Genomic DNA, 15,470 nt, shown 5'->3' on the forward strand with positions numbered 1-15,470 from the left:
CTGAATATGAATTTGGGAAACATACAATGAGCATTAGGCTGAAATTGCTTGGATGCTGTTTGCGGTGACTATTCTCCTTAGAAAACGTTCGTCAAAATATAGAGAAACAATTTTCATTAAGATCGCAAGTCGTTTTTGTTGTGACAGTCCCAGGTGCTCCGAAAATGGCTACCACGGAGGAAAAGAGTACGCGATTTGGATTGACCGATTGACCGGGGGGACCACATCTGGGCTGTAGGGCGACTGCGGAAACGTTGGGATGCCAGCCCTGATTAGGTAGCTGTTCCCAAGAATGGCGGTGTGAGCCGGGGCGTTGTAGTGGTGCGACTTCCAATCGGCTGCGATGTCTTGTCGGACCCGATTGACCCTTCGTTTGAGTCTCTTGAGGATTTCCATGTAAAACTTGACGTTGACGGATTGTCCAAGGGGAACAAATTCATGGTGGACGATGCCTTTGGCGTCAAAAACGACAATGAGCATCGTTTTCACTTTGGATTTGCGCATTCTTCCCTTTTTAGGGCGAAGAGACGCCGGCCGTCCTAAAAAGCCTGGTGCCACCGAAACACACCACTTCTTGCTAAAGCGATATCTGATCATATCAAACGTCTCTGTCGGAGATTTACGAGTTTCACACAGAATTTAATCGCGGAGCTCTGCTCTAACGAACGATGCATTTTCAGTTTGCACCGCTCACAGGAACACGCCGCACGAACTATCAATATGGCCTGGCGAACCAGCTCCGAAAAAGAGATGCCCACCATTTTTTGCGACTATTTGTGGAGGAAGAAAATGATCACAGGTCTTTACTATGCCGAATTATTGTACCCGGCTATTTATGGCAGACCTCCAAAAAAGTATTTTCAGATAGATTAAAGAAGTTTGAGCACCATTGGTTGAAGTATGTCGAGCTAAAAAGAGACCATATTATCCTGCTTTGTGGGCTAAGTTCTTAAGTAGGCTTATCGTGCCGACTTGGTGCTTGCATTATCAAATGAAGCAGTAGAAGCTAAATCAGAGGTTCGGTATAAACTTCGATAGTAATTTCTCTTACCTATCCTTGGCTTTAACCAATATGACTGATCTTACATTGTTAATTACACTCGGGTGTAGTTTTGTGACTTCAGCCTAGCGACCACATTAACCGATGCAATCCATGGTTCTTGAACTAAAGCCATGTCGTAGCCGCCGTTTTCTAAAATTGAACCTCTTGTGGAGGTTTACTTAGAGTATCCTCAGCTCTTGGTTTTGGACCATCAGACTGCTGACTATGTCCTTTCTCCACCTCCACCTCCAGTAGGATAAGTGAAGTAGATCCCGAGATGCCGAGATCCTTTTCTACTTCACCTATCACTAACGTGTTTTTATTGCCTTCAGCGGAATGGCATTTCTTGAGACGAAGAAACACACTTTCCACGCCCACGTCATCTGTTCGAACCTCGCGTACAGAATATCCTCTGCCACCTTATTGATCTGGAGGATGTAGCTTTGGCGTCCATCTTCGTTGATCGATTTCTCCACGCTTAACAGTCTCCAGTCGTTAATTGGCACGTCCGGATTATGTCTTTGTATCAGCCTACATGGCTTCTTGGCCTACCAGTTGAACCTAACCTATCTTCAACTTAAGATTAAAAGAAAACATTAGCCAAGAACTTTCAGTTTTTATTATAACAACAACATTTTTTTCCCCCAAAATCAAATAAATCGTTCTATTGCAATAAGACACTTTTGTAGTTGTTGTTGAAATGTCAAAAGAATGAAAAATCAAATGAAGTAAAGAACAAACACTTACTCGGAAGTCAAATATATGGAAAAAATGCAAAATAGGATACGCTTGGCCAAAGCTTAAAAGACGCACACAAAACACAGCCATTGTTGCTGGCAAAAGTTACACACTAAAAAAATGCCTACATGCTTAGACCAGAAGAAATAACAGTGTCAGAAATGAATTTCACACTTCACTATCGCTCCAACTAGCTTGCGGCAAAGTCCTAGCACCATACATATGTACATATGTACATACATATATACCGTTTAGGTGAATATTGCATGCACTTGAGTGTTTCGGTGTGTTGCGTGCCACTTTTGTTGCAATTTATTAATGGTGGCACGTCTTCAGGCAGAGCTTTTACGACACTGATTTTTTCTACGTGTCACAATGCATGGCAAGAGAGACCTTTTCCAGTGTTTTTGCAACACTTTCCATTGGAGCAAGCACGTAACTGCATTTTTATATGTATATAGGAAGTTGATTTTTGTTAAGTTGAACGTTTTTTTATTTTTGAAGTGAATGGTCAATAGTGGAAATTGATAAACCAGTCATTTGACTCTAGTATATTTTTACTGGGTTTGCTGGGAGTAATTACTTGAAGTGCGAAGTTTGGGTGGATCCAATTGATTGTATGGTGGTTGTTTTGTTGGAACCGAAGGTCATCCACATCAACATACACCAATTCAGGCACGAAAAAGTTTAACACATTTTTATCAGAAAAATGTTATCTACTAATCTCAATAATATATATCCCACACATTGATTGATAATTTCAGTATAATCAGACATTGACACTGAAGTCCACATATTCGGTATATGGGGGCTTGAAAAGTTATTGTGCAATTTGAACAATTTTCGGTTATGAGATGGCATTTTATACCGATATCTTTGTAAGTGCTTGTTTTACATATACTAAAGTAAAAAAAATCAGATGAAAATCATAATTTCGATGCATTGAAAGTATATACAAGGTGCGTTCCAAAGTAAACAGGACTTAAAAAAAGCAGAACAAATAGTTTTTTTTCGGCAAAATCAATTTATTTTATTCAAAATAGTCTCCTTCTGCTTCTATACAGCTTTTTACACGGTCCAAAAGCATGTCGAACGAGTGTTTTAGTTCGCTGGCCGGTATGGCCGCCAGTATGCCGGTGCAAGCCTTTTGAATGGCCTCTACGTCTGCATAACGCTTTCCTTTCATGGGCAAATGCATTTTTCCGAAAAGGAAGAAGTCGCACGGTGCCATATCAGGTTAATACGGGGAGTAGTTAATAGTTAAAATGTTATTTTTGATCAAATAATCGGTCACAAGCGTCGATCGATGAGACGGCGCATTATCGTGCAACGAACGCCAACTTTCATATTCGCGATATTCGGGCCGAACACGTCGAATACGGCGCACCAAACGCTTCAAAACTGCAAGGTAGAATACCGCATTAACGTAGATCGCCGGGTAGATCAAATTCTTTGTGGACAATACCCTTGGAATCATAAAAACAAATCAGCATTGTTTTCTCTTTTGACTTCTCCATGCGGGATTTTTTGGGTACCAATATTGTAAAGGAAGTTTTTGTCATTTTTGACCTCTTTAACGGTGACCTTCGAATGTTGGATTCTGAGCAATTTTCGGTCGTCAGTCAATTTGTGCGGAACAAACCGTGCACACACCTTTCGTAAGCCCAAATGTTTGGTCAAAATGCGATAAATCGATGTTTTGGAGATGTTCAATTCCATTTCAATGATGATTTCGGCTGATTTTTGATGAATTCACGCACAGTTTCGATGGAATTTCCGGTGATCACGGATTTTGATTGGCAATTTTAAAACAAACTTTTATGTTGGCTTTTTGTTCGAAGCTCATTTTCGCACCGATGACACAAACATACTGTCACTTAAAAAGCAATAATTTCACTTCCAATAAATGAAAGTCATGAAATTTTCATTGGACCATCGATAAAGATAGCAGATTCTAACGCACCAGTCGATATATAGGTGGCGCTAGATTCAAAAGGTCCTGTTTACTTTGGAAAACAACTTGTAGGATGCAACCACACATTTGTCGCACATTTTCACACCGTGTATCGATCGCGTAGTTGTTGAGATTGTTACCAAAAGTAGATCTAGTACATCTACGCTGTAAAATGTACTGTTTCTGCCATATTGATAAAACTTAACATTTTGACTGTAATAATAAATTTATTTGGTATATAGAATTTTGATAAATTTAATTAGATAAATCTTTTTCACCGCCCGACACATTTTTTTCCTCTTAGAGATCGAAGAATCCAATATTTTTCAAAATGAATTACAGATTTTTTACATTCTTTTTAGTTATTTATTAAATGAAATACGATAAAAAAAATTAACAAAAAATTGCGTTGAGGTGTACAGGTATAACGTAAGGATAAACAATTGCACCTACAGTTATTTTAAATTCCTTCTCTCTCTTCTTTAACTATTTATCCACTTTTTCAAGTGTTTATAGCACACTAAAGATGCATTACATATTGTATATAAGCTTCATTTCCAAATTTAAAAAAATAGCATTTTTTAATAAAATTCGTTAACAGTTTTCCAAACTTCTTCGTTATTCAACTCACTTATAAAAAAAAAAATCAAATAATAAGCAAAGGAGACCGTCCATACACCAAAAGCTTATATGCATACACATTTTTTTAAATATTATTAACTTTTGAAAGTACTAATCGCATTAGAGTTGCACCGCTGAGCCACTGAAGGCAGGGTTTTTGGGGGCGTATGAGTAACAAACAGCGCAATGAAATACACGCCTGCTATGAGAGTTGACGTTTGCGATTTTAATGCAACTATGAATTTGAAAAAAATTAATACATTTCTTTATGAATAATTTCAATTTCGGCTATTGCAAATGGCCTTTCACATGCCCTTTATTGCTTCGTAATATGTTTGGGGTAAGCACACTGAAAAAAGTCACTCATACGCCATGGGGGTGCGCAAATATTTATGCCCGCTTTATATTTGAAAATTCTAATTAAAATATTAAAATGCGCTTGAGTGGCACGCATGAATGTAAAAAACTGCACAATCACGAAGCGTTTTTATATATGTGTGCGTATGCATGTATTTATGTTAGTGTGTGCGCATAAATGTAATGTGATTGCAGTTGACATTTTTAAGCCGACTGTCAGAGACCGCTGATTGCTGAATGTTGGCTGCCAAACAGTTTAAAGTCCTTTTTTGCAGGATTTCCAGCGACTGTTTTGTGCGTTTTCACTCTCTTGAATTTTAATTATGCTTTGTGCTGTGCGCAGCTTCTACTGCATGCACGCAGGGTTGCATTTGACTTATGCGTATTTATTCCGTTGCATTTGTGCAGGTATATATGCCGGTGGAGAATGAAGTAGTGCCGGACTAGTTGGGCTTTGAGCCATTTTGGCGTAAAAACTTTGATTTTAGAAAAATCGAAATAAAAATCTGTCTTAAGGTAAAAATGTGTCTGTCAAACCTACTGCAGTTTCACGTTAACCCCCAACAGGGTCTCGCGCAATTTGTAATACCCAGAAGAAAACGACGGAAACTCTATAGAGTTTATAAGTGCAAGTATAATTATATAAGTGATCAACTTGACTAGCTGAAATGATTAGTCATGTCATCAATCTGTCTGTCTGACTGTCTGTATATACGCGAAATATGTAGATCCCCAGTTTTTCAGATGTCTTAGTTGTTGGAATCGCCCACAACGGAGCACTTTAACATACAGCTACAGCTACACCGATCAAGATCAAACTTTTGGCCGACGCCAGTAGACATCCTATTGAAGAAGGTGATTGCGAGGATTATATCGTCAATTTGTAACAAAATATGAAATAAAAAAATTTATTGTATACTCAAATATGTATATGTTTCATAAAGCCTAAGAGAGAGAGTCTCGATTTATTAATTTTTCCTTACTCCCAGCATAAATTGTCAAAGTTAGAACCATTTTTTAAAACACTATACTAAGGCGAGAGTATGAAGAGTTTGGAAAGCTGGCCGACAGGGGAAATGCTCGAAATTTCTGCAAAAAGATGCGGCGACTAACGGAAGGTTTCAAGACCGGAGCATACTCTTGTAGAACCCCCAAAGTTGATCTAGTAACCAATGCCCAGAGCATTCTAAAATTGTAGAGGGAACACTTCTTCAGTCTAATAAATGTCAATGAAGGCATAACATGAGGAGATGGCGAACCGGAGACGGTCCATTGCTCGACCATGAAAAAGTCCTAATAGCAATTACCCGCCTGAAGAACAACAAAGCGGCGGTGACCGATGGATTGGCGTCCGAGCATTTCAAACACGACGGTGAAGAACTGATAAGGAGCAAGCATCAGCTTCTTTGTAGAATATGGCCGGACGAAAGCATGTCTAACGTCTAGAATTTAAGTGCGCTGTGCCCAATTCAACATAGCATATAAGGTTCTATCGAGCGTATTGTGTGAAAGATTAAAGCCCACCGTCAACAAACTGATTGGACCTTACTGACCAGATATTCACAATGCGCCAAATCTTGGAAAAAAACCGTGAAAAGAGAATCGACACGGACCGCCTTCTCGTCGATTTCAAAGCTGTTTTTGACAGCACGAAAAGGAGCTGCCTTTATGTCACGATGTCTCAATTTGGTATCCCCGCAAACTAATACTAATACAGCTGTGTAAACTGACAATCAGCAATACCAAAATCTCCGTTAGAATCGAAGAAGACCTCCCAAGCCTTTTGATACCAAACGAGATTTCAGACAAGGCGACTCCCTTTTGTGTGACTTCTTTACTCTACTCTTGGAGAAGATAATTCGAGCTGCAGAATTAAACAGAGAAGGTAGAAGGCAGAAAGAAAGAAATATTGATATCATTGGCCTTAACATTAGTTCTGCCTTCCCTAGAATGGATAAGGTAGCGAAGCAAATGGGTCTGGTGGTGAACGAGGACAAAACGAAATATCTTTTGTCATCAAACAAATAGTCGTCGCATTCACGACTAGGATCCCACGTCACTGTTGACAGCCATAACTTCGAAATCGTAGATATTTTCGTCTACCTTAGAGCCATCATTAATACCAACAACAACGTCAGCCTCGAAATCCAACGCAGAATAACTCTTGCCAACAGGGGCTACTTCGGACTAGGTAGGCGACTGAGAAGTAAAGTCCTCTCTCGACGAACAAAAACAAAACTCTATAAGTCACTCATTATTCCCTTCCCGAATTAAAACCAACGCTGACTAGATCAAGTCGTCCGCATGGACGAAAACACTGCAGCTCTGAAAATATTCGATACAGTATTCACCGCGGGAAGCAGTGGAAGACCTCTAGTCCATTGGAAAGACCAGGTGGAGAAGGACCCGGAATCTCCAATTGAAGAAGAAACGACTGGCGCACTATTGTTAACTCGACTCTAACCACGTAAGCGGTTTCTACGCCAGTAAAGAAGAAGAATAGAAAGACTATACTAATCCGTTTAAACACTAAGTTTTAAGTATAAAATGTTAATTTGTTTCCACGGACGCTACAACAAAATTTCTCCAATCGTTTTTTGAGGTTATGTTATATTACACCGAGCTGAAAAGGCCTTAAAAAATTAATTTTCGCGCTGATAAAACCCAGAACTGTGCCAACGACTCGTTACACTGACAGGGAGCATAACCGAGGACTCCGCGGTCATTTCAAAAGCGATGTAGTTCCAAAGTGGCTATTTATGTAACCAGTTCGACTAGTTTCAGTTGCAGTGTGCATTTGTTGCAGCTCTTTCTCCACGCATTTAATATTTCTATGAATATGCATCGGTGTGTGTGTGAATATGTTTGTCTGCACGCGCGCTTGCTCTAATTAAATTGACTATGCTAACGGTTAGGAGCAGCCATGGCAGCGCATAGCCTCAATAGTTGTATGTGGAACCGCAGTAGCTCAATGCCTCACTGCACTTGCCACTTTACAGCTTTTGCTCACTTTACCGCGCACGGTGACACACTTATACGCTTAAAGTCTGAATGCATGTATGTGTGTGTATATAAATTTGTATGTAAAGAACGCTGCACTGCATATTAACGGTGACAAAAGTTTGTTGTATGTGTGCCATATGTATGTGTGTGAGTGTGTGTTTATGCGACTTTCACTTTTTGTGGCTACCCCCAATTAAAATTGTAAAATTGTATTTCATTTACTCTTTTTTTTAGAATTTTTTTCTGCTTTGCACAAAGGCATTCTCGCATTTTATGCAATTGCAGTAGACGCTTGACGCAGCGGAAGCTTAAGAAAACCAAATTTTTGCTCTTCATATTCGCGTTTTGTGGAATGGTGCGGCAGGTTGTGGAACTGCAGCAGCGCACAGTTTATTTTCCCTTCAAATGTATAAAAATATGGCGCATTTCCGTTAGTTTCTGTGCATTGTGAGCATTCTGAGAATGAAAAGTTTACTTTAAAGCGGATGTTGGGGAGTATAAAGCCAGCGTCTGATCGAGCATTATTTTGTTGTTATAACTATTTAATTATATAAGTATGTACATACATATAAACGACGTAAAAAAGTCGTTGTATGAATCAATTTTTTACTTGACAAGATAAGAAGTCAATTAAAAAGTCCCCGGACTACCAAAGTAAAACACATTTTTTTTTACATAATTCGTTCTGTTTATTCAAGGATGATACATTGTTTATAGCGACCCTCCAACTTTTCAATACCATTTTTGTAAAGGGTGATTCATTTCGAGGCGATTGACACGCTTGATGTTTTGGTCAAAGGCCTGAATCGAAACAGGATTGTCCGCATAGACTTTAGACTTTACATATCCCCACAGAAAAAAGTCTAACGTATGATATCGCACGATCTTGGTGGCCAATCGACCGAGCAAAACGTGAAACTATCTGCTCACTGAAGTACTCACAAAATCCATTGATTGATGCGATGTGTGGAGTGGCGCCGTCTTGTCAAAACCAAATGTCCCCGAGATCACAAGCTTCAATTTCAGGCATCAAATAATCGCTTATCATGGCGCGTTAACGGTCACCATTGATGGTGACGTTCTCACCAGCATCATTTTTGAAAAACTATTGACCGATGATTCCACCGGCCCACAAACCACACCACACTGTTGCTTTTTCTTGATGAAATGACAGCTCTTGAATCTCTTAAGTTTTGCTCTTCGTCCCAAATGCGGCAATTTTGCTTGTTTACATACGCATTGAGCCAGAAATGGGCCCCAACGCTGAACCAAATTTGGCTCGAAAACGTCGCATTTTCTTGGAACTCTTCAAGAGCCCAAAGAGTGAAGCGATGTCGCTTGGGAAGGTCGGATGGCTACAGTTCTTGCACAAGCTGTATTTTGTACACTTACTGTTTAAGATTTCGACGTAAAATGCGCCATGTTGTTCCCTACGTCAGTCAGAGTTGCTACGACCGGTGCCGAATCGACCTCGTGTACACTCTCAGCATTCTTTAGAATTCTGAGAACATCAAATAATTACTGAGGGACAGATCTCAATTCAATGGGCAATTCTAAACCCAATTCATGGATTTTTGTCATCGTTTTCGCTGACTGACGTTGAATTGTCTTGGTGAAACACCACTTTCTTTTCCTTCAAAGGCGGCCGCTTTTTCGGCGATTTTGTCCTTCAAATGGTCAAACAAAGCTTCCGAGTAATCAACTCTTGGTTTTTTTTGGTCAAAAGAGCCCTCGCGCGGCACCCTTTTGCCCAGAGCTTTCTTATACCCAAATATTCGTGAATGATATGATATACTCGTTCATATCTTTATTTATCTTCATAGTACCTACTTTCTCGAACTACCTTTTTGATGTTTCCTGAGTAATAAGCATTTTTCACTCCTTTAACCTATTTCTTTATTCCATTTTAACGATCTTTCACAATTTCATTCTTCAACAGCTTGCCGTTATGAAAAGGGCGCCTGGTCGGAATGTACTAACGGTCAAATGACGAGACAAGATAAATTGAAATCGGCCATAACAACTAATCCAACTGTTGCAACTGACACCACTGATACCAATCCAGATTCAAGCTGTGAGGCAATGCGCAAAATCACCAAGAGATGTAATGTCGGCGGCGCAAAGATGGCTAATAAGTCCAACAAGGAGCGTAAACATAAGGATAAAGGTAAATGTATAGAAAAATTTAGATTTATATTAACATAATGGACGTACCTAACCGAAACGGAATAAGTTTTGTATTGTCTTGTAAAATCTGCTGTCGCTATGTCGACAAGTATTCAGAGATTGTTCTTTGCTAATTTATTAGGTTATGTTTGATTTTTCGGTTGTCCCCTGTTTCCTTAACTCAGGTCCACGAATCTGGAACGGACCAAGAATCTCGAAGAAGATCCTTTGTAATGCCAAAAATTTGTACTAAGTTCTTTACAATTCGACTACCGGTAGTAAATTGCTAAACGACTAAAAGCCAATTGAACAAAGAATCAGTATGAATCCGTAGAACTAGAGAAATACATACGTCAACCGAAAGAGATTAAGTGAAAATACCAGCTTACTTACAGTTTCTTAACTCGTTGCAATTGAGAGTGGGTTTAAGCAGAACACTAGTTTTGGATCATGGCCTTGGATCTTAGAACTTGTATTGCTACTACAAATTTTTTAAGGTGATTAATATCAATCCTAGCCACTTCAAGCGGTTTCCCGAAAATGTGACTACCGAGATTTTTCAATCCCAATCCGGCAAAAACTGGACAGTTACGATGAACGTCCCCAGTTGAATCCCCCTAAGACAAGACTTGCCGATCTAAACCGGGTTAGAACTCCGAAATAACAACCCTTTTCCGGATAAAATCCGGGTCAATTACGGTGAGTAAAACCGGCTGTTGTGGGATTTGTTGAATCCCTTACTTCTATACTACTTTGGCTATTTGAGGTCGACAAGGTATGTAGGTATGAACCTATTGGACAGTGTCCAGTCAGAACACCTACATTGATGGCGAGTAGTACCTTGCTAAGAGCTAATAATTCAGAGGATCTCTTGCGCTCCACTTTGGGCCAGAAGTGTATCACCGTATAAAATTTACCTTCCTAAGAAACTCATTGGCTTTGTAGTATCAGGCGAATCTGCTGTGATTAGGCCTAAATATGTCGGATAACAGAGTAGCTTAGTGCTATTGATAGGATTATTATAGGGAAGTCAGACACTCCTGACTAGTCTTGAGCATACTCAAACCTGGTATTGCAACTTAAACTCGCTAACGAAAGGATGCTGAATTTTGGAGCAGTAAAACTACTGCTACCTTTTTGGCAGCCACCTCCACTTGCAAGTTACTCTAGTTGCTACCGACTGAAGATTCCCAATCACGTCTTCCAACTAAGCTTCGATTAGGTAGCGGAAGATTTCAGAACGTCCCTTCCAAGAAACCCTAATTATTCTCAGCTTAGCTGAGTCTTAAAGCAGCCTTCACCGCAATATCACTGCCACTATGTCCCTAGGCGTAATATTACCTAGCTTAATCATCGATCTCATTGCTCTTTCATCAATCTAAACCAGTTTGAATAGAATAAACATATAATTTAAATATATACATATATATTATTATGGTACCTCAATTACATTATATTCATGTATGTTTTTCCTTCTCATTGCAGGACAACGCCGAACACAACAGCAGGCTCAATGAGAAGAGATATAAGAGAGAAAAAAATTATCAAAAATGTGCTAAATGGACAAGGGCACGCGGTTTTAAATTAAAATATCATAATTCTAACATTTATTTTTAAAAACACGAACTAGTGTATACTTAAAATACATATATACATACAAACATTTTACATAATATAATAAAGTATTAAGTTCTAAATTTGTAGAGCAGAACGCGCAGCGGAGGGACATGCATGTCTTTTACAATTAAAATACCTTAATATATACATACATACATACAACATTGTACATGTATTGCACAACAAATTAGAATAAAACAAACTTCTTTGAAATAAAAATAATAAAACTTTATTTTTTTTCTTTTTTTTTGCTTCAGTATTTGCTGTTGTAGCTTTATTTCCATGCATTCATTTCAATTACAAATGTTTAAATGTAAAGTATTTAAAACGAAAATGTACATATTTATATATGTGCACTTCTTTCCTTTTTGCTGTATACAAAGCGATAACTCTTCTTTCTTCTCTATCTTCTTTCCCCAACGTAAATACCAAGGGTTTGATGCATTAGTAAAATAGATATGCCGAAAATATGCCAAAAAATAGTAAATTCGGTTGCTGCCATCCAAAAGTGTTTAAATTCGAAAATAATTTCAGCTTACAATTGAGCTGTTGTAAACTTATGACTTGGTGTGGTGCGAATGAACATGCTGCCATCGATTGTTGCACCGCACATCAAGCACAAGTGATATGGATTTTCAACATGCGCGCTCATGCCAAATTCATACTTCTTCTTTGTCTTAAGAAACGTTGCGAAATTCGAAAATCGAAACGAAATTAATGCGAATTCATTTTATACCCTGTATATGCTTTGTATATGTTAAACAAAACCAACTCTTGCAGTTGACAAGTTCTCTCCATTTTTACACAATTGTCTTTACACAGTATGTTTGTTTTTAATGACGGGAATTGTAGCTACGCGACCTCGAACCGCCGCCAGATAAATTGCCATTCGAGTAACCACCACCTGCACCAGTACCACTATTGGCACCATAACCACCATTGCCGCTATGACTGCCAGCCATAGCAGCACCACGATAACCATTCCCGTAGCCAGGACCGCCAGAACTAGAATGTCCGCTCATACCACCACCAGAGCTGAATGCACTATTATTGCCACCACCAACACCGCCACCTCGTCTGCTCGACGTCATATTACCACCACCACTATTGCCATTTCCACCACGACCACCACGACTGCGCCCACCACCAGTACCCGAACTTCGTGCTATATACTCCAATTCGGGATTTACATTTTGGTTAGCTTCGCGCAGTATGTCGATTAGAGCGCGCGCACATTTGGCGTTCTTGCGTGTGAAAAATGCATACGATGTACCTGTGGAATGTTTACGCCCAGTACGTCCGATTCGATGTATATAGTCCTCAGACGATTGTGGAAAGTCGAAATTGATGACATATTTGATGCCATCCACATCTAAACCACGCGCCGCTACATCGGTGGCGACTAAAATATTCGAGCGTCCACTACGAAATTCGGCCAACACATTATCGCGATCAACTTGTGATTTGTCGCCATGTATTGAACCGACACGTACACCAAAACCATTGATAAAGCGTGACAGCTCGTCCACTTTCTTTTTTGTTGCGACGAATATGATAATTTTACCCGGCGCATGTGACTGGTCATAAATGTGTGAAAGTAAATCCTTTAGTTTTGTGCCCTTATCATGCTCATTGCAAACGTCGACATATTGACGTATGTTGTGATTTGCGGATAACTCTAATGAACCAATATTGACCTGTAAAGTTATAAATGAAATTAAAACAAAATGGATGGTAGATTATAACTCAATATATTTTCCACAGCAATGTGAAGCGGAAAATGCATACCTGTATATACGAACCGAGAAAGTCCTCAGCCAGTTGTCGGACCTCTTTTGGCCAAGTGGCGCTCCACATTAAAATTTGTCTGTCAGGTCGTATTTGTCCGAGAAGTTTTCGTATTTGCGGCTCAAAACCCATATCAAGCATACGATCAGCTTCATCCAAAACTAAGTAAGTGCAGCGTCGCAAATTTGTAACGCCAGTTGCTAAGAAATCTAATAGTCGTCCCGGTGTGGCAATTACTATTTCTACGCCACGTTCCAAATCATTTGCTTGTTTACCCTTTGGTGCACCACCAAATATGCATGTATTGCGCACGTAAACGCTCGAGCCAAAATCATTTGCTACAGTTTGTATCTGTTGGGCCAGCTCACGCGTTGGCGCCAAAACAAGTGCAATGGGCCCGTCACCGCGTTGCAATGGTGGTTGATTATTTATATGTACGATAGCGGGAAGAATGAAAGCAAGGGTTTTGCCAGAGCCGGTCTTAGCGATGCCGACGAGATTGCATCCGCTCATTGCGATTGGCCATGATTGTGCTTGTATAGGTGTTGGCTCTGTATAACGCTGACGTCTGATCTCGTTGAGGCAATAATCGGGGAAGCAGGCTTCGTCGAAGTATTGTATTGGATTGGGTGCTGGACCACGAACCGTTATTTGGTGAGCTGCGCGGTATCTTTCTACGTCTTGTGGTAGGCGATTTCGCGTTTTTGGATGTTCTTGGTAGAAGTTTTTCTGGAAAGGCGGCAGGCGTACGTCTGACCAGTTTATGGTGCGTAGTCCTAAAAAAATAAGGATTATTAGAAGAATATTTCATAAGAATAATACGTTTTGAAATATTTAAGCCTACAAAAATTTAAATAGTCGATGCATTTTTATATTATTTTTTCACGGAAATTTTAAATTTTGATCTATTTTTTTTTTTTGATTTTAAAAGCAAAACCTGGTTGTTTCAAGAAAAAAAGGGAAAACAGAAATCAAATTAATAATCTACTATAATTTTGGGTGAACAGTAAGTAACATAAAAAACTTTTTATCCCAAACTTAAATAAAAATAACAGATCTTTGATAAATAACCAATTACATTAAAAAACATTATTTCAATTAGTCGCTATAGTGTTAATTGCGGTACACCATGTAGATACATAAGTATATAAATTAGTTGTACAATAAATTTACCGGCAAAGTCGTTGTTGTTACCGCCGCTATTACCTCCTCCACCACCCCGACGGCTTCGATCATCATAGCGCTTCTCTACACGTCCGGAACGTACACCATCATCGCGTCCTCTGCCACCTCCACCTCTGCCACGCCCACCATCACGCATACCGCCACTTCCTCCACCACCACCTCCTCTGCTATTTTCTCGACGATTACCAATCCGGCGTTGTGGCATTTCCTTTATATACTCTTCAATTTAACGGTTCGCACTTAGTTTTTACAACTTCTTTGTTTATTATGCACCCTTTATTGACAAGTAAGAAGAAATATTTATTGGGTTTCAACTAATTATTATTATTTTCCTAATTGCCCACAAATATCGCCAAAACGGCACAGAGAAAATATTTTGGCATTTTTTGGGAAATGTTCGGAAAGTACAAAGTATATTAGCAAAATTCGCGGTAGATGCATTCAAAAATAATAATTAACTTAAACTGAAGCTAAAACTACAATACATGCGAAAATATATTCCCAAGCTTAAACGTGCGAAATGTATTTATTTGCGTGAAATTTTCACAACTTCAATGTATGCATTTATATGAGTAAAATTTTATGTTATAAAACATAACGTAATGTAATAATTTAAAGTAAATCATGTGTGGGTTGCAAGCCACGATATCCCGATCTATTCCTACGACAGTCGGGTCAAAGTGACCGAGACGGACCCGGTTCTTTATCAGGTCAAGAACTATCAACCATTGAATAAATCTATATTTAAACCTTAAGTCTAGATTTATACAATCTTTAATTAGCAACAGTCGGATCTTCGTATTCGAAACAGATACAATTTTCAAGCGATTAGTACTGTCAACTCGACAGCAAAAGTTTATGTAAGAAAAATATGTGCATATTAAAAGTTTTAAATAATAATTATGTTTTACTGTATTATATATGTTATAACAATAATCTGAAAGAAATAACTATGATTCTGCAATTTTGTTCTTCTAGAACGAATTCGCAATCATAAAA

General features: G+C 39.0%; 2 protein-coding genes across 3 annotated transcripts in view; one reads left to right on the forward strand and one right to left on the reverse strand.

Moving 5' to 3' along the window:
* LOC120776701 overlaps positions 1–11,730 on the forward strand; it is a 121,751-nt gene extending 110,021 nt beyond the window's left edge. For both annotated transcript variants that reach the window (XM_040107587.1, XM_040107586.1), the window contains 2 exons: positions 9,655–9,882; positions 11,367–11,730. In XM_040107587.1, the coding sequence (XP_039963521.1) occupies positions 9,655–9,882; positions 11,367–11,398 (260 nt within the window). In that variant the 3' untranslated portion in view covers positions 11,399–11,730. The remainder of the gene's footprint in view (positions 1–9,654; positions 9,883–11,366) is intronic.
* Positions 11,731–11,819: 89 nt separating this feature from the next.
* LOC120776700 (ATP-dependent RNA helicase p62-like) lies at positions 11,820–14,861 on the reverse strand. Its single transcript, XM_040107584.1, has 3 exons — positions 14,460–14,861; positions 13,287–14,062; positions 11,820–13,195 (listed from the first exon to the last, which is right to left on the reverse strand). Exons 1-3 carry the CDS (start codon positions 14,674–14,676, stop codon positions 12,332–12,334), a joined length of 1,857 nt encoding a protein of 618 aa, XP_039963518.1. The 5' UTR covers positions 14,677–14,861; the 3' UTR covers positions 11,820–12,331.
* Between the last annotated feature and the right edge of the window lie 609 nt (positions 14,862–15,470).

This window comes from Bactrocera tryoni, chromosome 5, assembly GCF_016617805.1.
Source record: "Bactrocera tryoni isolate S06 chromosome 5, CSIRO_BtryS06_freeze2, whole genome shotgun sequence".
Taxonomy (NCBI): Eukaryota; Metazoa; Arthropoda; class Insecta; order Diptera; family Tephritidae; genus Bactrocera; species Bactrocera tryoni.